The sequence below is a fragment of the Chanodichthys erythropterus genome, chromosome 5 (assembly GCF_024489055.1).
Source record: "Chanodichthys erythropterus isolate Z2021 chromosome 5, ASM2448905v1, whole genome shotgun sequence".
Classification (NCBI taxonomy): domain Eukaryota; kingdom Metazoa; phylum Chordata; class Actinopteri; order Cypriniformes; family Xenocyprididae; genus Chanodichthys; species Chanodichthys erythropterus.
In genome coordinates, this window is record NC_090225.1 from 21,349,318 (window position 1) to 21,374,826 (window position 25,509).

A 25,509-nucleotide genomic window follows, 5' to 3' on the forward strand; every position below is an offset into this window, starting at 1 on the left:
TGCTGACTTGACCGTTGTCCAAAAGACGACCATTGACACCTTGCACAATGAGGGCAACACATAAAAGGTCATTGCAAAAGAGGCTGGCTGTTCACAGAGCTCTGTGTCCAAGCACATTAATAGAGAGGTGAAGGGAAGGAAAAGATGTGGTAGAAAAAAGTGTACAAGGAATAAGGATAACCGCACCCTGGAGAGGATTGTGAAACAAAACCCATTCAAAAATATGTGGGAGATTCACAAAGAGTGGACTGCAGCTGGAGTCAGTGCTTCAAGAACCACTACGCATAGACGTATGAAAGACATGGGTTTCAGCTGTCGCATTCCTTGTGTCAAGCCACTCTTGAACAACAGACCGCGTCAGAAGCGTCTCGCCTGGGCTAAAGACAAAAATGACTGGACTGCTGCTGAGTGGTCTAAAGTTATGTTCTCTGATGAAAGTAAATTTTGCATTTCCTTTGTAAATCAGGGTCCCAGAGTCTGGAGGAAGAGAGGAGAGGCACACAATCCACGTTGCTTGAGGTCCAGTGTAAAGTTTCCACAGTCAGTGATGGTTTGGGGTGCCATGTCATCTGCTGGTGTTGGTCCACTGTGTTTTCTGAGGTCCAAGGTCAACACAGCTGTATACCAGAAAGTTTTAGAGCACTTCATGCTTCCTGCTGCTGACCAACTTTATGGAGATGCAGATTTCATTTTCCAACAGGACTTGGCACCTGCACACAATGCCAAAGCTACCAGTACCTGGTTTAAGGACCATGGTATCCCTGTTCTTAATTGGCCAGCAAACTCGCCTGACCTTAACCCCATAGAAAATCTATGGGGAATTGTGAAGAGAAAGATGCGATATGCCAGACCCAACAATGCAGAAGAGCTGAAGGCCACTATCAGAGCAACCTGGGCTCTCATAACACCTGAGCAGTGCCACAGAATGATCGACTCCATGCCACGCCGCATTGCTGCAGTAATTCATGCAAAAGGAGCCCCAACTAAGTATTGAGTGCTGTACATGCTCATACTTTTCATGTTCATACTTTTCAGTTAGCCAAGATTTCTGAAAATCCTTTCTTTGTTTTGGTCTTAAGTAATATTCAAATTTTCTGAGATACTGAATTTTGGATTTTCCTTAGTTGTCGGTTATAATAATCAAAATTAAAAGAAACAAACATTTGAAATATATCAGTCTGTGTGTAATGAATGAATATAATATACAAGTTTCACTTTTTGAATGGAATTAGTGAAATAAATGAACTTTTTGATGATATTCTAATTATATGACCAGCACCTGTAGTTGTAGCTGAGGCCTGGATGAGTTTGGTTTGTGTTGTCGAATTGTCGATGAATCCACTTTGCACATACTTCAAAAGGATGAGGTACTAGTACTCACACTAATACGTTTTCATTCTTTTTCTGTCTGTTTTGGCTTTCCGTCCACATTGAGATAGCGTTTTTGTCCTGCGAAAATGGAACTGAAAATGCTGTTTTCACTTTGTAGTGTGAACTGTGAAATGGAGGCTTTTGAAAAAGATGATGCATGTTTAGTTTTTTGACGCATATTGTACCAATAGATATATCAAGCGTAGTGTCAGTTCTAGCAGGTCACATCAGTCAAGCTCGCATCAGCTGACTCTCAGCTGATCCACGTCTACCTGTCGGAGTACTACGACGATCACAGCATCCATATATAAGGTCCTTCAGTATTATCAGCAGCTATTACATTTCTCAGAAGCTAATTACCCTCCTCCATCCCCAGCTCCTCCTCTTGTCCAGTCAGGATTGGGCCTTCTGTTTCCCCTTTGAATCAGACTGTATCATCTCAGTGAGCTTTAATGAGGTTTTACACATGTGCAGTAAAGTGTATTTATCACTTTCCAAAGTTTTGGAAAATGCTTGAAAATGCTAGTTTGGACAGAGAGCGTTTTTAAAACAAAAACGCCATTTTAAAATGTATCCGGATTCATGAGTTCACACATGCAAATAATTAGATAGAGTAAAAGTACGCATATTTGGCATGCTGTCCGGGCCTCTGTATTTGGCCCGAACTCAGAGAACTCCCACCTTATTCCTGGCTGTGATTGGAACCTGCCGAGAGTGAGTTGGGGTAGAGGAGGGATGCTGAAAACTGTCAAGGAACATAAGTGAGTCAGATGCGTGTATATATATATATATAGGCCTCCTCTCATTCTGACTGGAGAGATCATTTGAACGTGTTCCTCCTAATGTTTAATGTAGACGTAGCCTCAGATATGGCAATAGGTGTTTCATTTCAACACGTGCTGTAAGTGGTAGACAAATCAAAACAGACTGGGTCATCTGGCCAATCTGAGCAGAGTAGGCACTCAGAAAGGAAGGGTTTAGTAGAGGCTGAATCTTCAAACAAAACGTTTTCAGACTCTGTAAGAAATAAGGTGATGTGCAATGTGCACAAATTTTTTTTGCAATGTGCAATTCTTTACAAAAAGAATTTTAGGTCTTGCAAAAATTGCTTTTCTGTTTCTGTTTATATCTGTCAATGTTTTTGTTTCATGGACACCACACACCTATCTGCTATCAATTCATCATCATGGTGTCATACCTGCCTCGCGGTGTTACAGGTGTTTTTTTGTGGTTATCTAAAAGGTGTAAATCAAAAAAGTCTGGCTTTAGATGCAAGAAGTCGGTTTTGTTGTTTGCAGGGCATCAGGTAGCGAAGGGCCCTTTGGAGGAGAGGGTTCCATGGGGCTGTTTACCTTTCAGGAAGTCTGTTTCTCCAGCCCTCTAAACAGCTCTTTCTGGCCAGCAGGTCAACTGCATTGTTCACGTATCGTCAAGGGGCAGAGAAAGGGGTGTTATTGTGTTTCACTTGTACTGTAGTGCTGGCTGGTAGCTCATTAGATGGTAATAAAGTGGATTAGTAAAAAAAAAAAAAAAAAAAATGTAAGAAGGAAGTGGAAGTTAAGAAAGGTGGGGTACATTATCATGGAGGAAAACTTGGCAATGTGAGAGAGAGAGTTGTGTGGTTATAAGGGAAAATATTTGGCCTTGTCCGATTCTTTGGTCTATTGTTTGTGATCTGTTATCGCTGTGGCAATAGGGGCCGAATCGCACCCATTGTGCTGGAGGCAGTGAAACAGAGCAAACTGGAGACAGACTGATGGAGAGATGTAAATAGGACAGAAAGAAAATAATAGGAAAGAAAAGAAACTAAGAAAAGACGCTTTGTTTCTAATCCTAACAGCAGCCATCATCTGCATTTCCTGAGGTTTTTCTTTATCTAAAGCTGTTGTTTTGAGTTAAAGAGAGCTTCTCAGATCAAGGCTGAAGTTCTAGTGTTGCTTGAGCTCACGGGATAAATACGACTGATTACTTCGAGAGCTGTTCATCTACTTACCTGTTTGATAGTTAGGGCTCTTATCCATGTGTGTGACTGTGTTCTTGAGCTGGCTTATCTTTAGGGTCTCTCTCTCTCTCTCTCTCACACACACACACACACACACACACACACACACACACACACACACACACACACACACACACACACACACACACACACACACACACACACACACACACACACACACACACACACACACACACACACACACACACACACACACACACACACACACACACACACTGTGACTCTACCCAGTAACAGTCTCTAAGTGTCTCCTTCAGCTTATAGAGAGGGAGTGATTGGTGTGTATTTTTATAACTAATTGCTGTAGATGAATTAGGAGATGAGTACTAGTTTTTTTAGGTTTATAAGTGGGGGGAGAGTGAGAGGGGGAAGAGAGTACAGCAAAAGGGGGGATGGCACATTTGATATGAAAGAGCTCAACAAATTCCTTTTTTTAGTCAGAAAGTAGGAAAGTATGTCATAGCTTTTGTTCCACTTTTGGAATCATGTGTCCATTTAAGGAAGAGAGCAAGTGGACTGAGATGGGGCGAGTGGGGTGATTTCGGCTGTGGGGAAGGAATCGTGAGGGAATGTGCACAAGGACGATTTATAGAGCACCTTGGCTAGCGGTCAAACATAACGACCTGTCAGAAATAACACTGCTATCTCTGATACATCCTCAGTTTTCTTGGGTTTTTTCAAATATATTCTGCATTCCTGTGGGAGTTTATATATATATATATATATATATATATATATATATATATATATATATATATATATATATATATGAATGAAGACTGCAGATGCAAAAGCCTCTAAGTGCTGTCTGAAATTTTCTTCTAAAATGAGCATTTTTATCAAGCTTGTATGTTTAGATTCAGTAATTTCACTTTAATGTAAATTAATAGGTCCTTTTCATTGCCACTAAAGTGAAATATCTGAACATCAACATAGAAGCTTGATCAAAATGCCCATTTTAGAAGAAAATTTCAGACGGCACTTAGAGGCTTTTGCTTCTGAAGTCTTCATATATATATATTTACTATATACATTATATATACATTTATTCAAAAGTTGTACACCATTCAAATACAATCAGATTTTTACAATTATAATTATTTTGTTTATTATAAATGATTTATCGGTGCACATCATTATTTTACATTACAGTTTTTTACAGACGCTAGGACACATTTCTCAATACTTAGGTCACTTTTGCAAAACTCTTCACACAGTTCTCCTAACCAACTTTCATCTTGGCACAGCAGTTAATTTCACATTCAAAATGCACTAAATCTACCAAAACACTTCATTCATGTCTCAAATCAACTCATTCTTCCAGAACACTAGCAAAGGTTTTCACCAAGCAAACACACTTTGTCAGTCATAAAACATCGACCTTAAAAACACTAACATCAGTTAGCATTATACAATGTTTTCTTTTTTTAAATTTCTTTATAAAACAAGAATGACACTCTCTACTGCTTATAATTCACCGCAGTACATGTTACATGGTCCATGTTTACATTACAGAACAAAATTATTCCTAAGTTTCCCCTTTTGAATGGATGGTAATGAAACTGAAAAACAAATGCTTGTGTAGGTGTTCAGTTTCATCTAATTCCTCTGATAGTATTTGATTTTTTATATTCAGAATATATTTCATTACAATATTACTATAGAAATGCAGCATATTTCTGCCTTATTCAGTTTTGTATGATGTTATTGTTTTGAACATAAGTTTAACAGTTTTGAAAACAGTATGTAAGCATGTGCAAATCGGTCTGTACATACAAAGAGTTTTGGCAGTTGTTGTGTCTGAGTGAGAAAAGAATTCATGAAATTTGAGAGATGTAGTCATTGAATGCATTTTGTGCCAAAGCAATGATAACTGATCCTCAGTTTAGCCCACATAGACTTCTGTTGTGCTCACTGTGTGAAGAGTTTTGCAAAAGTGACCTAAGTATTGAGAAATGTGTCCTAGCGTCTGTAAAAAACTGTAAACACAACATTATTATGTACCGATTGAAGAGAAGTTCATTCTGAGATATAGATCTCAAAAATTTATATATATTTTTATATATATTTCAAAATGAAAATCATTCTTTTCGCACTGTAGATGTTGTGTGATGCCAAAATTGTAAACTTTTACAGTTTAAAAGATCAATTTTAGTCCATCCAGGAAAAATAGTATCGTTAGTATAGTACCACTCACTGGTAATATGCAAATGAGCCTCTGGCCTCAGGTAGGTGATTGGGCCTCTGGTGATCATGTCACCCCTGATTCAGCCATATCCCTATCCCTGTCGTATCCCTAGACGATGATATTGCTAATTTAATCAGGTGTGAATTTCTTGTATGGAATGGAAAGTGCTGCAATGTGAGAATCTCAAGCCAACACCCACCTTCATGAACAGCATAGATTAGATTTGAATCATTGTTGAAGTTGTGTTCCCTCGCTCTTTAAGACGCTGTTTGTCTTTTTCCCACACACCCAGTCCACCACACACACCCACATACAAACTTTCCCTCTCCCCTTCATTGTGACTGTAGTTGTTCGCAAGGTCACTGTGTTTCTCTTCGCTTCTCGAGAAGGAGTTTGGGTGTGTTTGTGTTTTCTTGAAGTGGGGGGGGGGGGGTCTTCCTGGTCTGTTCCTGATTGTATTATTTCCTCACTGGCTCCCAAGCAGTCTGAGACAAGTGTGTGTGTTCCACTGAAGCAGGAAGATCGGCTTCATAATTGACGCGCACCCACACACATGCATATAAATCAATGTTTTTGTCTCTGTCACAGGTGATGATCTATTGATTGAGAGGAGTATTAATCGTGGAGAAATGAACCCCGGAGAGGAGCGACGGATCATTCCGTACAAAGGCCAAACAGCCAGCATCCAGTACAGCGTGCGTGTGCGCTGCGACCGTTATTACTACGGCAACAAGTGCAACAAACAGTGTCGCCCCCGAGATGATTACTTTGGCCATTACACATGTGATCACTTTGGCAATATGCAGTGCATGGAGGGCTGGACCGGGCCAGACTGCAAGAAAGGTGTGCAAGTGTATACATGCATTCATAAGTAAATATATATTGATTTTGGTACACAATGCATACAGAGAGAAAGAAAGGTGGTGACAGCTGTTGTGACATGTTCAGCAATGCAACAGGGTTCTGTATAAGTCACAATAAAATCATTTTATTGAACATTGCAGTGTTTATTTTAAAAGATTTATCTCTACATATCACTATTTATTTTGTATTCATGTACCCTCGTAATCTTAACTTAATGATCTTCCCCTCCCCTTCACAATGACGTCTCTTCACCATGTGAGGGCAAAACAATTATCGGGTCAAGATCACACCATTTACTGAAGCAAATGACAATGATCCAACAATCATCAAAATCTACTCTACTTTTATAGAGTAGAAAACAGATGATTTTTAGAAAACAGACGATTGCAACATTATTTAATGCCAACTTTAACTATATATATTGGGAAAAAACAGGGAAAAAACAATCTTTAATATAGTTCACAATGGAAAAGTCAGGAGATAGGAATAATTACTCAAACACAACTATGTGCACATCGACAGTAACGGACAAAGAACTAAGGAAAACTCAGGGGTTAAATACACGGGGAGTAATGAGGATACAAATTAGGCAACAGGTGAATAACATCAGTAACTATGGGAACAAACTAGTGGCAGGAAAATGAGAACAAAAGAAACAGGTACAGGAACTAAAACCAAAACACAATGAAAATAACATAATCCTGACAACAACCTCTGGGTGACCTCCAGCAATAAAATCATTATAAGTGTGAACACCTTATTAGTGCTGTCATCTGTCTCGGACTGTAAATTACATGTCTCAATGAAGGGAGAGCAAAGGAATATAATAAGGTTCATTCATATTTCTCTGTCTTTCAGCTATCTGTAAGCAAGGCTGCAGTGAGCTTCACGGAATCTGTGACACTCCAGGAGATTGTGTGTAAGTGTTAGCTGATCTCTCTCTATTCTCAGGTCATGCATCCCGAAGAGATGAATGAGTCTGTTTGTTAGAGTAACATTTTTTTGCACACACAACACACACATTTGCTTGTGTGCACAGCAGCTTTAAATAGTCCTGAATGAGCTGAGCAGACAACTGAAGGATAAAATGATAATATTAGCTCCGCCTCCATTATGAATGTCTGAGTGGTTGGCTATTTTCAGAATGGAATACTGCGCAGTATATACAGCGTTTTTTTTTTAAATACTATATAATAGTCTATGCTACTTTTCACTATTATAGTGAAATGACCTCACTATGTTTGTCTTGAATTTGGTCAGTTATCATCTTGGAAAAAAATGGACTCTGATATAGCGCACATTGTAAAATGGCAAATGTAGTATGTTATCTGAGTATTACTGTGCAGTACATGCATACTGAAAGATTACATAAAGTATGCTATACTGCAGAAATAGTGTAGTATTGTAGTATGCTTGTTTTGGATATAACCCCTGATCCCTCTCTCACAAGTGTGTCTGAGTGATGTTTCTTTTCCTCTGCGGTAATTTAGAAATCTTTTAAAGTATGTGAGGTGGAAATGACCTTTGACCAGCAGTCTGTCTGGAATACATTGCTGTCTAAGATTAGGAAAGAGACAGAGGTCACGACCTGTGTCTGCTACTGGAAAGACATTTACACTCCTCTCCCCATGATACTCAGACTTCCCTCCCTCAGAGTTACTGTGGTGTACATGTGCAATGTGTGACAAAACTTTGTGTAAATAGAAAAGTTGTGTAATCATATAAAGTGCAAACACATAGTAAGTTGACATGATATAATAGGTTTTACTGCTGTACGATAAATGTGTTGATTAGCATAAATTCTGTTCTGTCACACACACACACACACACACACACACACACACACACACATGCTCATGCTCTACTGGTGTTGTAGGTGTAAGTACGGCTGGCAGGGCCCACTGTGCGATGAATGTTTGCCGTACCCGGGGTGTATGCATGGCACCTGTGTGAAACCCTGGACGTGCACCTGCGAGAAGAACTGGGGAGGACTTCTGTGTGACAAAGGTAGGTTAAATTACATTCTTTTTTCAGCAAATATAGATGAAATTACATTTTTTTTTACGATTGCTTATGCACAGTTCATTTTGACAATTCACAGATCCACACACACAAGTAGCAGAACACCTCAGTTCTTTTGCAAAATGAAACACTTCATTCAAAACTTTACATTAATTTAACAAAACCCAACTTTAAAACCGTATGGAACACACATGGTTCAAACATTCTGATTCTGTTTGATTCATTTACACACTGATGTGCTCAATCTTAAACACTTGTAACTTTTGTATTTTTCTAATGATATAGTCTTGGTTTGATTTTTTCAGAGATATTGTTAGAGTAAAGTACATGAATATATTGACAAAAAAACAAACAAACAAACAAACAAAAAACACACACATGGTCAGTACTGCACATTGATGAAAATGTTTATTTCTCACCACATTGTAAAACCATTCAATTCATCCATGCCTTTCCAAAAGTTACATTTTGCACTGAAAATTAGAACAGATTCTAAATACAGTATAGTACATGATCAAAAACATTTGAGGAGACGAAAAAAAAAGCATGATTTTAAATAGAGAAAAAATAAAAGAGAGAAAAAACACCCAAGCATCATCTCTTGGCCTAACTGTATCTGGCCATAGCACTTCATTCACAACAGGCGATGTCCTCTTTCACAAGACAGCAAGGGAAAAATCTTCTTGAAAGGTGAATCCATCCTTGCACAGACCCTGCATCAGTTAGGTCACAGGCCTTCTCAATGGCTTGAATGAGGCATATCCTGACATAGGGCTGGAGATTATAAACCTTCCATGCCAAAAAGAAAAAAAACCTCCTCAATGGGTTTAAGGAAGGGACAGTATGGTGGGAGGTATTTGAGTGAAAGTTGTGGACGCTAATGAAACCGGTTTTGGACCAGAGCAGATAGGTGGAAATTTACATTGTCCCATATGACAATGCATCTCATCTGCTCTGCATCCATTTGGTCTTCTGCTGTGATGATTTTGTGTAGTCTTTCTAAAATGTGAATATGTGGGCCGTGCTGTAAGGGCCTAAGTTGGCATGCTGGTGGAGGACCACATTCTGCATGATTGCAACATACATTGTGATGTTACCACCACGTTGTCCCGGGACATTCAAAATAGCTCTGTGGCCAATGATGTTTCTCCCTCTCCCTCTTACTGCAACATTGCCTTCCATTTTGCTCAAGACACATAAACTCAACTTTTGCCTTTTTATAGTACTTGCACCTGATTGTTGAGTTTACAGTTAAGCACCTAAGTGTCTGCACACCTGACGGCTGTGTTTGATCAATTGGTTTAATATGAGTGGTATTTTGAAAAGAAGTGTCTTGAAATGGCAAAGAAATTACATTATGTTAGATTTCTGTGTCTAATGTAGAGAAGTGTGTTTAGAGTTGTGCAAAACAACGTGTGTAGTGTTTTGCAAAAAGTGTGGGGCTGAGAATGTGCTTATTGTTGTGCAGATCTGGGCTAAGGTTTTGCTCCTTGAGTGTAGAGTTTCAGTAACTGTGTTTTATTTTTAATTTTAGTGTGTAAGCAATCGTAAAAAACTGTAAGCAGCATATCATTAAAATATTAAATTAAAATATTGTATAAAAGATAATAAAAATCCATTCAAATCTCTAGTGCATTTATATTATCAAAAAAAGAAATACACATACACTATCGCTCAAAATATTTTATTTTTATTTCAAATAAATGCTGTTCTTTTGAACATTCTATTCATCAAAGAATCCTGAAAAAAGGTATCACAGTTTCCACAAAAATATTGTTTTTATAACATTGATAATAATAATACATGTTTCTTAAGCACCAAATCAGCAATTTTAGAATGATTATTTTTATGATTGATATATAGTTATGATATATTTATTTATTTTGATTATATTTATATTTAGATATTTTTGAAGGACCATGCAACACTGAAGAGGGAGTAATGATGCTGAAAATTCAGAATTGCTATCATAGAAATAAATTGCATTTTAAAATATATTAAAATAAAAACAGCTATTTTAAATTGTAAAAATATTTAACAAAATTTCTGTTTGTATTTTGTCTTATAAATGCAGCCTTGGTGAACATAAGATATTATAAATATTAAATATAATATATAGAAAATATATATAAAAAAAAATTATACAGATGCCAAATTTTTGAATGGTAGAGTACTTTAACTTTAGCAAACATAGACAGTCACAAAAGAACCCTCTTATATGAGATTGCAGGTGCTATGACCTGAAATTTAACTCGAAAATATTTTGTTAAGATAGTAAATGAATGCAGTTGAGGCCTGTTCCCTCTCACATTAGACATGCACTGACATCCACACACATTTTTCTGCTCTGAATGGTGTGTTGCAGCTTTTTCTGCTATATTCTTTCCTGTCAGAAAAAAAAAGATTGTGTATTGTTTATTTGTTTGTTTCTGTACAGATCTAAATTACTGTGGCACACACAAGCCCTGTGTAAATGGAGGCACTTGTCTGAATACAGAGCCAGATGAATATTTCTGCTCTTGCCCTGAGGGTTACTCTGGCAAAAACTGCCATATCGGTAAGCTTTCTGATACTCTGACAAAAGTTGTCATATAATTCTCAACACTATTCTTAGTGGTTAAAAATACAGTTACAGTATATTTGATTTTATCAAGGTATACCAAAACGTGTGTGTGTATTTGTACCTTACAGCCGAGCATGCGTGCATGTCAAATCCATGTGCAAATGGCGGGACATGTCATGAGCTGGCATCAGGGTTTGAGTGCCAGTGTCCCCCAGGGTGGGATGGCCCAACTTGTGCTAAAGGTCAGAAGTCACTCGGTTTTTATTTAGTCTAAATAAAGCAGACTATACTCTCAATTATGCATATTTATTTTCATTTTGTGTACGTTTGTTTCAGACAAAGATGAGTGCACGTCAAACCCGTGCGCTCATGGGGGGACCTGCTTTGATCTGGAGAATGGCTTTGACTGTTTATGCCCCCCACAGTGGACTGGCAAGACCTGTCAGATAGGTGAGACCTAGTATGTGTGTGTGTTTACTGTAATTCATATAACTGACTTAATACTCAAATCAATTGAGGGCCACAAAAACTGTACCACGCTTAACTGTATCGTATCACCTCTAAATAGGGGGCCGCATGGCACCTCTCAAATATCAGCAGTTCTCTGAGTGTGCATAGTGCTTGTTTAAAGTAATGAGGTGTGTAACTTAATGTCACGTTTACATCTTACATCATGAATTACTCACAGTTGATTGTGTTACAGCACGAGCGTACTGTATGCTTGTCTCTTTGATGTTTTTTTGTGAGCGCATGAGCGTGTGATATGCCTGTAACTATGTATATATGCTGGCATTGCGTGCTTGTATGTTTATTTAACCTGAGTTTGCGGGTATGTACTGTATGTGTGTGATATGGAATTTCGTCCGAGGCTGTGCGGTCACGGCAGATAGCTGAATATTATGTGTAACCAGACCCAGGTGATTTAAGTAAAGCTAAATATATCAACAGGCCTGGCAACTGCCAAGACGGGGACTAAATTTATCTTTTCGCGGTACTATATTAGAATGATCATGGGGTGGAGGAAGAAGCTCAAAAGGGGTGTGGTGGAAGTATTTTACTCTGCTGCTGCTGCTAGTGCGACAGGAAATGCGTTATAACCTGTAAACAAGTGAAGTGTGGAATTGTAGCTGTGGTGTCTGATTATAGGGGGCGGGTCAGGTTTCTCCGGTAGTGTTCCGGTCTCAGGTGTGGAGCAGGCAGTGTTACCTGTGCAGTTCGATTTCATCCAGGGCACAAAATCGGTCCCATATACGTAGCCACACAACTTTAATCTGCTCACTTGATACACACTGTAGACTCATGTACACATAAAACACATTTTCCCATTTTCCCTGTGAAAAGTGTTTCAGAGTAAAGCATGCAGCACATTGATTATTATAAATATCAAATGCTATTTTTCATAATGCAATTGTAATTTACAACAGAAATGTCTTTATTTTTATAACTAGAGTTAAAAATAAATAAACTACTACTACTAATGAATTTTATTATATTTTATTATATCATTATTGACATCAATTAATCATAAAAATGCCCACGAAGTTATTAGATTGTATTTATTTTCCAGGTCTAGAAATCCAGGTTATCCACACATTTATCGAGAAAAGAAATTTGCCTTCTCATGCTATCGAAATTATCATAACCACTGTTTTAAGGTGTCTGGATGCTTTTTAAGGGATAGTTCTCCCAAAAATGTCCATCATGTACTCACCCTCAAGTTTTTACAAACTTGTATGAATTTCTTTCTTCTGCTGAACACAAAAGAAGCTATTTTGAAGAATGTCGGTAACCAAACAGTTGATGGACACCATTGACTTCCACTATTTTTGAAACAACTTGAGAGTGAGTAAATGTTGACAGAATTTTCGCTTTTGGGTGAACTATCCCTTTAAATGAAAAGCTGTTAGCACAGAGGATGTGTATTTGCCATGGTGCATCATAAGAATCTGAGTTTGTTTACGTGACTTGACACAACTGAGATCTTGTGCTTGGTGGTGGGGCTTGATCTTCCATGCTATCTCTAGCTCCCCTCATCCTCCTCTTCTCTCTCACACAGATGTGAATGAGTGTACGAGGAAACCTTGTCTAAACGCTTATGCTTGTAAAAATCTAATTGGTGGATATCATTGCAACTGTTACCCAGGCTGGGCGGGACCGAACTGTAATATCAGTCAGTATACAAACTCCATAAAGTCTACAAAGTCTGTATCTCTCATACTTTTCCCCTCTTTTTTTGCAGCAAACTTTTGCTCTTCTTCCTGTTCTCTAATGCTGATTAAAGCTGATTTGCTTTTTATGAAGCAGAAAAGCAGCTTTAAAAGAATTGTGCACCCAAAAAATTCAGTTGTTATCATTTGCTTATCTTAATGTTGATCCAAACCCATAAGATTTTTTCTCTTCCACTATACAATAGCTTTGAATGGCAAATGGACTGAAATTTATGCCAATATTTGCTGATTTTCACGTAAAGTGTTAATCGCTGTGACTGAATCATTGAGTCAAAAGTGAGGTTTGTGAATAAATAATTCAGACCAATTTTGTATCAAACTTGATCAAACAATAATTGAACCGACTGACTCAAAGAAATTATTTGTTTATAAATCAGTCATTTTTCTCATGATCGTTACAAGGAAAAGCACTTCAATCTGTTACATTTTGCTCTGATCATCACACAAAGTTATCATATAGCTTCAGAAGACCACTTTTATGATGCTTTTGTTGTAATTTTGTGTCCTTTTTGAAACTTTTTTCAATTCCATGTAAAAAAAACAAAAAAACAACAACAAGCACAGACTTTGGAATTTATGTATTCAATAGAAACAAACTTGTAAAGGAAGTGATGTATTTTCTGTCTTCAGTTATTCTGTAGTATTACTTTGTCTCCTAAAAGTTTTCTCCTAACTGTGTTCTGTTATTCTGCCCGCTCTCGCATGTCTAACAGCCATTTTAAACTCTTGATTTCTTCTTTTTCCTTGTTTTTACACATATTGTAGCAGAACGTTATGCTGATTGTGTTGATGATTATTTCACAGATGTCAACAGCTGTTACGGTCAGTGTCAGAATGGAGGAACCTGTCAGGTGGGCATATTTCTGTTTTATTTGGCATGTCTGGGTTGAATCAGTTGCACAGCTTTTGTGTGCTGTATTTCGGTACAGAAACCTGCATCTTATTCATTAATCATCTGCAATCTGGTTTATTTAGGTGTAATGTACTGCATCCACCCCAAACGCGTTTGCATTGTAATCTGATTTGCATCATTTAATTAGGTAAACAATGCAGTCAGTGTGTGAAAATAAATGATGCAATCAAGAGCCAGATTCATTACTGAATATACTGTAGCCATTAGTGAATACCTCCCTTTCTGACTTGTTAAAATTTCTGTTGTAGCGTGCATGTGTTATTCACTGTGGTTGTCATTGCTCATGATGTTGCTTGCCACTGTAAGAAAATTTATTTTTTTTAAATAGCAAAATTCAGTGAAATGAACCACAAACAAGCTAATCTCAAAACATAGCGATTTTGCAACCGATAGCTTCCCTGAATGTAAATTCAGTTTCACTTCTCACTGAGATTAAGGATAACATCTTTCTTCTGTTCTCAAGAAATTTGTAGATATGGCACAGGTGTGAGCATGCAAATGGTAAAGATAAAAATAATCCTATAAGGTAATTAAGCATATTTGGGGGACACGGTTGTTCTAAATGGGACAGTTACATGTATGGCTAACTTTTCTTCTGTTGAACATAAAGGAAGATATTATGTGTTTTAGTCAGTGGCAACCAAAACCTTTTGGTTTCTAGCATTTTTCAAAAAAATCTTTTTTTGTGTGTGTGTGTTCCACACACAAAAGTGTAAGACACTTTCTTTTTTCAGTTTTGGATGAATTATCCCTTTAAGAAAATACAGTGGAATGAGATTTATATCAGAGTAGATCATAATTTCTTGGTTATGTCCTCCCTAACTTTTACAAGCTTATTTGGGCCTCTGCCCTGCACACCTGTGAATCATCTCCACTTCTGTGTGTATTTGTTAGGATGGTCGTCATGGTTACGTGTGCCAGTGCCAGTCAGGATTTATGGGAAGACACTGTGAAGTGCAGCAGAGCAGGTGTGCAAGCTCCCCATGTCAAAATGGTGGACGGTGCCGTTCGCTAGCCACGGGCTATGAGTGCGAGTGTCAGTACGGATACACTGGAACCAACTGCGAGGTGAGGGGCAATAATTTCATATGCACACAAAGAACTTTCTCTTTCTCAGTCGCTCATTTCCTCTCTCATTCTCCCACTCTCTCTGCAGGTGCAGGTGGATCTATGCAGTCCAAACCCGTGTCAGAATAAAGCCCAGTGTCAGTCTCTGCAGGGAGATTTTTACTGCGCCTGCACAGATGAATATGAGGGGAAAACATGCAGTCAGCTACGAGACCACTGCAAGACCAGCACCTGCCAAGGTACACCAAAGACCTCACTGAAGGTCTGATCAAATTTATGTTATGATGTTCCTGTAGCTCAAGTAGTAGAGCACAGCGCTGGCAACAACAAGATTATGTTTGTATTTTATTTTTTATGTGTTTTTTTTTACTTCATATGCTCTCTTTTAAAGATCCTGATATTACAAGAATGTTTAATCTTGTTTTGTTTTTCCTATTAGTGATTGACAGCTGTACTATTGCCGTGACAACCAATGGCACAGCAAAAGAGGTACGACACATCTTATCAAATGTGTGTGGTCCTCACGGGCGCTGCATCAGCCAGTCAGGAGGAAACTTCACCTGTGCCTGCCAACCAGGATTCACTGGCACATACTGTCATGAGAGTGAGTAATATTACACACATACGTACACCATTATTAAACCTTCAATATTAACATACATGCTACAATCTTTTCTGCTTTCTCTCTCAGATATAAATGACTGTGCATCGAATCCTTGTAACAGCGGAGGAACTTGCATTGATGACATCGACTCGTTCCGCTGTGTCTGTCCTGATGGCTTTGATGGGCAACTCTGTGACCTAGGTAAAAATTTCAGCTCTATATGCTTAACTATTGTCTCTTACAGTTATGGACTTCTAAAAACTTTCGTCCTATGAGAGAGAGAGATTCATTTATTAAAGGTGCCCTAGAACTTTTTTTTAAAAAGATGTAATATAAGTCTAAGGTGTCCCCTGAATGTGTCTGTGAAGCTTCAGCTCAAAATACCACATAGATTTTTTTTAATTCATTTTTTTAACTGCCTATTTTGGGGCATCATTATAAATGAGCCGATTCAGGGTGTGTGGCCCTTTAAATGCTGACGCTCCCCGCCCATGGAGCTCGTGCTTGCCTTAAACAACATAAAAAAAGTTCAAATAGCTAATATAACCCTCAAAATGGATCTTTAAAAAGTGTTCGTCATGCAGCATGTCTAATCGCGTAAGTACAGTGTTTACTTTGATGTTTACATTTGATTCTGAATGAGTTTGATCTCCGTGGCTAACGGCTAATGCTACACTGTTGGAGAGATTTATAAAGAATGAAGTTGTGTTTATGATGATGAAAATGCGATGGCTCTTGTCTCCATGAATACAGTAAGAAACGATGGTAACTTTAACCACATTTAACAGTACATCAGCATCATGCTAACGAAACATTTAGAAAGACAGTTTACAAATATCACTAAAAATATCATGATATCATGGATCATGTCAGTTATTATTGCTCCATCTGCCATTTTTCGCTATTGTTCTTGCTTGCTTACCTAGTCTGATGATTCGGCTGTGCAGAGTGTCAGACGTGTAATCCCTTTCATAATGTTGGGAACATGGGCTGGCATATGCAAATATTGGGGTCATACATATTAATGATCCCAAATGTTACGTCACATTCGGTGTTATGTTGAGATCCGCCTGTTCTTCGGAGGTCTTTTAAACAAATGAGATTTATATAAGAAGGAGGAAACAATGGTGTTTGAGACTCACTGTATGTAATTTCCATGAACTCTTGTTATTTGACTATGCCAAGGTAAATTCAATTTTTGATTCTAGGGCACCTTTAATTTAGATAGTCGTTTGTACACTACCATTTAAAAGTTTGGGGTCAGTAAGATAAAAAAAAAAAAATGAATACTGTATTCAGCAAGGATACATTAAATTGATCAAAAGTGACAGGAAAGACATTTATAATGCTACAAAAGATTTCTATTTCAAATAAACTTTCTATTCAAGTCCTCACAAATGCATCAGGGTCTACATAAGAATATTAAAGGGCTTATGAAGTGGAATTTTTTATTATTTTATCATGTTTCCTGAGGTGCACTTATAATGTAAGTATGATTTTCACATCAAAAATTGTCATAATTTAGAAATAAAAGGCATTTTTCTATCCTGATTGTAGCCCTCTGGCTTGAACGCTCTGTTTGAAGGGGCGTGTCTGCTGTGAGACTTCAATGTAAATGCCCACTGCTGTGATTGGCTGGTATTTTTGCATTTGAAATACGGATTACATGTGGAACACTCTTGGATACTTTTACTATTAATGAATTAATGAATTCGTTAGATTAACGAATCCTGAAAAGTGTTGATTATAGCCTTATTGTATTTAGATCTTTTCCCATCACATGAAAGGTTGCAGTGATGAGCATTGAGCAGATGACAGACAGTTTGTTGATCGTGTGAATGTAGTGATCTCATCATTGTAACTCGATTCCTGCACTCTCACGAAATGCTTTCACCACAACTAACAGCAAACATGATGTGAATACAGTAACCTTAGCCTAAGAGCTTTGTTGTGCAGTGTAACAGTGTCAGTAATGGCAGTTTTGCCAAATGTCCAGATAAACTCACGCTGTGTGATTGACAGCTTCAGCTATTGTAAAGGGAGAGTACGTTGATTGCTTTCTGTATGTAAGTTAATCACAATTTAAAAATCTGATTATTTTCATGCTACTAAGAGGAACAATGTGATGCAAAAGCAGTATTAAACGATTTTGGGACAAAGAAAATCTGTCTGAACTTGAATAATTACACATCAGATCACAGATCAGGCATTAGAATGAACACTGTTACTTTCATGTTTGTGGTGTTGCTGTCGAATACATGTTGTAAAAGTCTCTTTGCAAAGCCTGCGTCTATATTGCGACTGAATTATCAAATAATCCACAGTGAATTGTAAAAATAAACTGAATTGATTTTTTTCTGGAATCAGGATACGATCGGCAGCTTATGCAAAGATGATACATTTTCCACAGCCAGAAACAGCACAACGTCTGTGTGGCATCGCAGTCTTGTTATTATCACAAACTTATCATAAACAACTAGGCCTATTTTAGATCCACTCGCTGCTCATCGACTGAACATCAGTGGGCGGGGCCAACGATGCGACGATGTAAAAGTAGGCGTCGTTGTCTTGCTCCAGAGGCAGTCATATGCAAATGATTGTGCCCATATGTCACATGCCACCTCTGTTCCAAACAAAGCTTTTTTTTTACAGCTTGATTATATAAATGCTTTTTTATGGATGACGAGGACGTTTATGGAACTTGCAGGATGTAATAATTATACAATGAGACTTCTTTATGCCAAAAGACCAAGGAAAATTTGATTTCTCATGTCTCAGAAGATTGCAAGAGAATAACTTAACACAAACCACATTAACATTGAAGATACCGGACAAAAAACTGAATTGTGTTTCATTAAATACATTGGCTAAAATACATGGGGAGTGTAATTAAAGATAAAACGGAACAGGTGTGGGAACTGACTAACAACCAGGGAAACTAACTAAAGAACTAAGGCAACAGGAACAGAACAAACTGAGTAAAAAACAAAAACAAAACCAAAACGGAACATATACGTTACAGTGTCTTCTATACCGATTGCTTGTTTTTATAGCGAGATTTGACATTACTGATCCGAGTCCGCTTGAATACTGGGCCAATACCGGAATATGGTTTATGTGTTTTAGTGGTATGTATAAAGTTCTATATATAATCTTATATATCTTAAATCTTCTCTTCAGACGTGAATGAGTGTAGTGGTGATCCCTGTCTAAATGGAGGTTTTTGTGTTGATCTGCTGAATGATTTCTACTGTCGCTGCACTGACAACTGGAAAGGAAAGACGTGCAACTCACGTAAGTGGATGCATGAATGAATATATTTTCATTTTAGGACACTAACTGTATGTCCCTGCACTCAAAGTGGATTTGTTGTTACAGGAGACAATCAGTGTGATTCCAGTACATGTGCTAATGGAGGAACGTGCTACGATCACGGAGACTCGTTCCGATGTGCGTGTCCTTCCGGCTGGGGGGGCAGTACCTGTAACACGGGTGAGACAGAAACCAAAACACCTCCATGTTGAGCTCATTTAGTCTGTATCTTTCTCACTATCTCTCTGTCTCTCTCTCTAGCCATGAACAGCTCGTGTGAATCCGGTCCGTGTCTAAATGGCGGGACTTGTATTGGAGGGGGCAGCGTCTTCACTTGCGTCTGTAAGGATGGATGGGAGGGGCCTACCTGTGCTCAGGGTAAGACCACGCCCACTTATCTGTTTCCCCTAGCTTTCTCTCTTGTCCAAAAATATCCTCTAACTAAACCTTGTGCATTTGTAATTGTGATTTACTCCTACATGTAAAGCTTTGATTGGCCTTAAGGTGTGCTGACATTGGCAGGTTGTGATTTGCCCTGACAGGTCTAGTTCTGATATATCCTTTGGTAGTTCTGCCTTCATGAGATCTGTTTTCATTCTGTTTTCAGATGTTGATGACTGCAACCCTCATCCCTGGTAAGTGATGCAATAGATAAAGTAAGTGAAGAAAAGTACAGAAAGGAGAGCAAAAAAACATAACAATCACTCACGCAAACAACTGAGCTTGTCATTCACAAATCTTTGGCAGAACTTAGTGAATCTCTTAATGAAACTATAAATGTCTAAACTCCTACATCTAGTTTGAGGGCCTACTAATTAATGCGCCTGTAGCATCTTTATCTTGGTATGCAGGTCAGTTGAGATCAAAAATGTATTACTCAGATGCTGCCTATCTGTCCCTCTCTCTCTGTAGTTATAATGGGGGACAGTGTGTGGACGGGGTCAACTGGTTTCGTTGTGAGTGTGCACCAGGATTTGCTGGGCCTGACTGTCGCATCAGTGAGTAATTACATCTGCACATACTGTGTGTAAGCATGATTAAATGATACAGCAAGAACTATGAATATTCATGACAGGACAAAGTTTTTTTATTGTTAAAACATTTAAGATGAAATAGTTAACATAAAATAATTATATTAATCAAATTAATATACAAATGTGAAAATATTAATTATTAAATAAGTGGAATGAGGAAACACAAAGGCCAAATTCCCTTAATCATTCATTACAATGAATAAAATCAAAGAATATAGTTCTGATGTGCAGCAAAAGATTGCTGAGCTTCACAAGAAAGAAAAAAAAGCTAATGCATTGAAAATCCCCATTTCCACTATCAGGGCAATAATTAAGAAGTTCCAATCGACTAAACATGTTACAAATCTGACTGGAAGAGGATGAGTGTCTAAATCGTCCTAATGTGCTGTGAGGAGGAAAGTTTGAGTGGACAAAGACAGCTGGAGAATTGCAGAGATTAGTTGAGTCTTGATTCTCAGAAAGCCTTAAAAAAAATTATCAAACAGCACCTACATCCCCACAAGTTGTTTGGGAGGGTTTCAAGAAAAATCCTCTGCTCTCATCCAGAAACAATCTCCAGCATATTCAGTTGTCAGACAAGACTGGAACTTTAAACGGGACCGGCTTCTATGGTCAGATCAAACTAAAAAAAGAGCTTTTTGGCAGAAAAACCCACCAGATGGGTTTGGTGCACACATGGATATAAAGTACCTCATGCCCACTGTTAAATATACTGCTATATCTTTAATGTTGTGGGCCTATTTTTCTGCTGGAGACCCTGGACATCTTGTTCAGATACATGGTATCATGGATTCTACCAAATATCAACAGACAAAAAATCAAAACCTGACCGCTTCTGCTAGAAATCCTATAATGAGCGATGGTTGGATCTTCCATCAGGACACTGATCCAAAACAAACATCAAAACCAACACAAAAATGTGTCACTGAGCACAAAATGAAGCTTCTGCCATGACCATCCCAGTCCCCTGACCTGAACCCTAAAGAAATGAGTGGAGTGAACTGAAGAGAAGAAGCACCAACATGTAGCTGGGAATCTGAAGGATCTGGAGAGATTCTGCATGAAGGAATGGTCTCTGATCTCTTCTCAGGTGTTCTCCAAACTCATCAGGCATTATAGGTGAAGACTCAGAGCTGTTATCTTGGCAAACGGACATTGCAATAACTGTGCCAATAATTGAGGCCAATGTGAACTAGAGAAAAACATTTATTTCATAATGATCTTTTCCCCCCATTTTCAGTTGTTTTACTTAAATGAAAGGTTAGAATTTTGTGATTGTTTTTTAATGAAAGATCAAAAGTATAAACAATGCAGATCTATTTTCACAGCTATCTTTGCTCATATTTACCAAGAGTGCCAATATTTGTGGAGGGCACTGTATATATGGTTTACACACACAGACACACACACACACACATATATATATATACATATTATATATATATATATATATATATATATATATATATATATATATATATATATATATATATATATATATATATATATATAATATGTATGTATATATCAGCCATTTTATTTTATATTTTACCATCATTTTTAATACACAGTCTTGTACACTTGTCTTTTTGTCTAATTTTCAGATATGTTTTTGCTTCAAATAAAAGGTTGTAATGTTGTAATTCTCCTCAAAGCTGTTTGGCTTGGTTCATGGCTTTAACAAATCCCTATGGGAAAAATGAATAGAAAATATTACCAACGCTGCTAAAAAAGTGGGTGGACACTAATGCACTCCATGTAGTGCAGCTAGTGGTGCAAAAACCACACACACTTAACCTTTAAAACTTGAAATGGAAATTTACCTATTCATCTTTTTTCTAAATGCATTTAAATTATCTTATTGTGATCCATGCATATTTTTAACTTTTTAAATTTTTTGTTGTTGCTGTTGACCTCATAATTTTTTATCAAAATGTCAGTCTTCCTGTGAAATCACAGACTTCTCTCTGGTGATGTCTACAATCATAAAGTCCACATAAGCCCTGTCTTTTTCTTACAATTGACTGCAAGCTCGCATTCAGAACTACTCCATCAAATCAAAAACCGATGAATTGAATTTTTTCTTTTTTGATGATCCATTTCACTCGGACATATGTCACAGTACAGAAAAAAAAAGATCCGTCACTACTTTAGTTACATTGTGACTCTAACACACTCTCTCTACTTCTTTCTCTGAATCGATCTCAGACATAGATGAGTGTCAGTCCTCTCCATGTTCGTATGGAGCCACATGTGTGGATGAGATTAATGGATATCGCTGTCTGTGCCCAGTGGGACGAGCTGGACCGCGCTGCCAGGAGTGTGAGTTCCCACTGACAGACCACCCTACTTGTTTGCATTATGAGAAATGAAGTGTTGAATATCTTTGCTGTCTACTCATGTTGTGTGAGCACACCTTAACTTGAGCCAAACAAAATTGGACCAGACTAAATTGCCTGTTTCAACAGTGTTTAACAAGGGTCTGTGTTGGTACTGCATGGGCTCCATCAACGTTTGTGGGGAAAAAATGAAATATGTGTAAAAAACAAAAACAAAAAAACTGCTAAATTCAGCTAAATATTTCATTGTCCCTCCCACATTAAAAAGCATTAAGTAAAATGTTATGATTATTTATTTATTAAAATGATGGCATATTGTTATATGATGCATATTATTATAAGTCATGCAACACTCAGTTATGTACAACATATAACTCTGCTTCATCTCATGCATTTATTGCATCAAAATACACAGTTATTTAAAGGGGTCATGACCTGTGTTGTTTCATTGTTTAATAATGTTGTTGCATTACTGTCGGGGCTAACATTGCAGTGATGTAGTAGGCATTGATTTCTTCTGCGGAGGCGGCGTTTCACCTATCTAAAAGATAGGCATATTCCAGGATCAGTCATTCAATGGACCTGGTGTCAATAAAAGCTTTTATTGGACTAAGAAGGAAGTTTTCAGTTTTGAAACTTACAGGATATTCTTATAGTAAGATGACCTCTTATATATCAAAAGCTCAAGGAAAAGCTGATTTCTCAATTCATGACCCCTTTAAATTAACTGTTTTCTATTTTAAAATATTTCAAAAATGTAATCTATTCCTACGATGCAAAATTTTCAGCATTATTACTCCAGTCTTCAGTGTCACATGATCCTTCAGAAATCATTCTAATATGCTGACTTGGTGCTCAAGAAACATTTGTTATTATTATCAATATTTAAAAGTTGTGCTGTTTAATATTTTTGTAGAAACCTTTATACATTTTTCCAGGACTTTTCTATGCATATAAAGTTAAAAAGAAAAGCATTTATTTGAAGCATTTATTATAAATGTCTTTACTGTCACATTTTGATCAAGTTAATGCATCCCTACTGAAGAAAAGTAATAATTTTAGAAAAAAAAAATTGTACTCACCCCAAACTTTTGAATGGTACTGTGACTTTCAGGATCTGATCCCTCTTTCTTTCTCTGTGTTCCTCTCCATCTCTTGTCATCTGTAGTCATTGGTGTTGGGAAGGCTTGCGATCGCTCGGGTTTGCAGCTTCATCACGGTGATCGTTGGGAGGATGGGTGCAACAGCTGTCAGTGCATGAATGGAAACATCAGATGCACTAAAGTGAGTCCTATGATCTACCTCAGACTCTGCTACTGTACCAACCTAATACTTACAGTACAATTCTAGTCACATGCAGTGTAAAAAGTTAATGTCGGAAGGATTTAAAAAGGTGAAAATGCATCTCACAAACATAAAATATCAATCTCACAAACGTAAAATATTTTTTACATAAAGAAAATGACACCTCCATGTAGATTTTATTTGCATTTAATAATTTTATTCATTATGTATTTTTATCTCGATATAGATTCCTCATTGATTTTTTTTTTTAATTGTGACTGCAGGTGCATTGTGGTCGTCAGCCCTGCATGTTGCAGTCCGACTCTGGTGAGCCACAGCACCCCCTGTGTCCACTAGGACAGAAGTGTGTAGAGCATGATGTTCTGTCTTGCCTTCGTCCACCCTGCAGTCAGCTGGGGATATGCTCCACCTCTGAAAGTCTACAGCCCACCCGCACTCGGTGCCTACCCAACAACGGCTACCTAGATGATAACTGTGCTCATGTTACGCTTGTATTTGACTCTGACAGTGTCCCGCAGGTAAGTGTTTTTCATTTAGTAAATGCTGAAAGTTTTGAAAGACAGATACACTACTAATTATCTCAGATAAACATGATTTTCCACATTTGTGGCATGTTCATGGGTTTGTTTAACAGGGCACAACTGCTGAAGGTGTTTGCACAGAGCTAACGTATCTGCCAATCACACGAACCCTGGCCAAAGACCACACCCTTTTCATTCTTTGTGACCAATCACCGTCCAACCATAATGCTGTGGAGGTTGCTATGGTGAGCTTACTCTCTTCAACCATCAGTCTTTAATCCTATGAAATCTACCTCATCTGTTGTAAACAAGACCCATGTTCAGTCTCAGAGCCACTAAGAAATAAATCTTGGCATACAAACACTGGTAACAAGCTAAGGAAAAAAGGTTAACGATGAAGATTTAACTTTGACACCATTATTTATTTAATAGAAGCCGTTTTCACATGACAGCAAATAGATACTGTGTAAAATGATGCAATTTACTGTATCTTTTGCACTTTAACTGATGCTTTATCTATGTTTTTGTCTTGTGTGCCACAGAAAAAAAAGTAGTATGTAATAGTACAGTTAACATTCACAATAAAAGCTTTTTATGATCAATTAGCATCTCCTATTAATGGACACGCCTTCAACTTGGAAAGTTGGGCCTCTAAGAAAATCCCAAGTTTCCTGCTGCTAAACACAACTGTGGTTACTTTTATGTGTACTCGTCTCATAAAAGCAATCACTCTGACAATACTTGAAGGCAGCATAAAACAGTGTGTATCAAAATACTGATTTTTCATCCAATAACATGCTCTTCCTGAAACCATCACATCTGTTTTCCTTCACTTTGGAGTGTTTATTTCTCTTTCCATCTCGTTTCTGCTTTAAAACATTTTCCTGTCTGTCCTCCAGTTTGCACTCCTTCAAAAAAGGCACTTTAAGTCGGATGGCTTGTAAAATTTGATTCTTTTTTGTATCTTTTAGTGTTTATCTAAATGTTAGTTTTTAAAAAATCCAGCTTTTCACCTTTAACATATCTCACCTGTCCTGCTCTACACCCTCTCATCTTTCTCTTTTTCTCCTTCACTCGCTCTGAGACCATTGCTGTGGTAATGCAGACTCTTGGGTCTGTTCCTCTACTTTAAGCCCTTAATGGCAAGAATCTTA

General features: G+C 37.7%; 1 protein-coding gene across 4 annotated transcripts in view; it reads left to right on the forward strand.

Annotated features, from left to right (window-relative positions):
• Positions 1-25,509, forward strand: part of jag2a (jagged canonical Notch ligand 2a) — a 57,345-nt gene that overhangs the window by 26,334 nt on the left and 5,502 nt on the right. For 3 of the 4 annotated variants that reach the window (XM_067386539.1, XM_067386538.1, XM_067386540.1), the window contains 21 exons: positions 6,171-6,425; positions 7,305-7,365; positions 8,323-8,453; positions 10,906-11,025; positions 11,160-11,273; positions 11,368-11,481; positions 13,088-13,201; positions 14,064-14,110; positions 15,067-15,240; positions 15,329-15,479; positions 15,680-15,844; positions 15,932-16,045; positions 19,025-19,138; positions 19,223-19,336; positions 19,418-19,534; positions 19,764-19,791; positions 20,069-20,154; positions 22,399-22,512; positions 23,698-23,813; positions 24,098-24,352; positions 24,469-24,600. In XM_067386539.1, the coding sequence (XP_067242640.1) occupies positions 6,171-6,425; positions 7,305-7,365; positions 8,323-8,453; positions 10,906-11,025; positions 11,160-11,273; positions 11,368-11,481; positions 13,088-13,201; positions 14,064-14,110; positions 15,067-15,240; positions 15,329-15,479; positions 15,680-15,844; positions 15,932-16,045; positions 19,025-19,138; positions 19,223-19,336; positions 19,418-19,534; positions 19,764-19,791; positions 20,069-20,154; positions 22,399-22,512; positions 23,698-23,813; positions 24,098-24,352; positions 24,469-24,600 (2,636 nt within the window). The remainder of the gene's footprint in view (positions 1-6,170; positions 6,426-7,304; positions 7,366-8,322; positions 8,454-10,905; positions 11,026-11,159; positions 11,274-11,367; positions 11,482-13,087; positions 13,202-14,063; positions 14,111-15,066; positions 15,241-15,328; positions 15,480-15,679; positions 15,845-15,931; positions 16,046-19,024; positions 19,139-19,222; positions 19,337-19,417; positions 19,535-19,763; positions 19,792-20,068; positions 20,155-22,398; positions 22,513-23,697; positions 23,814-24,097; positions 24,353-24,468; positions 24,601-25,509) is intronic. The other variant, XM_067386541.1, reaches the window with a different exon arrangement.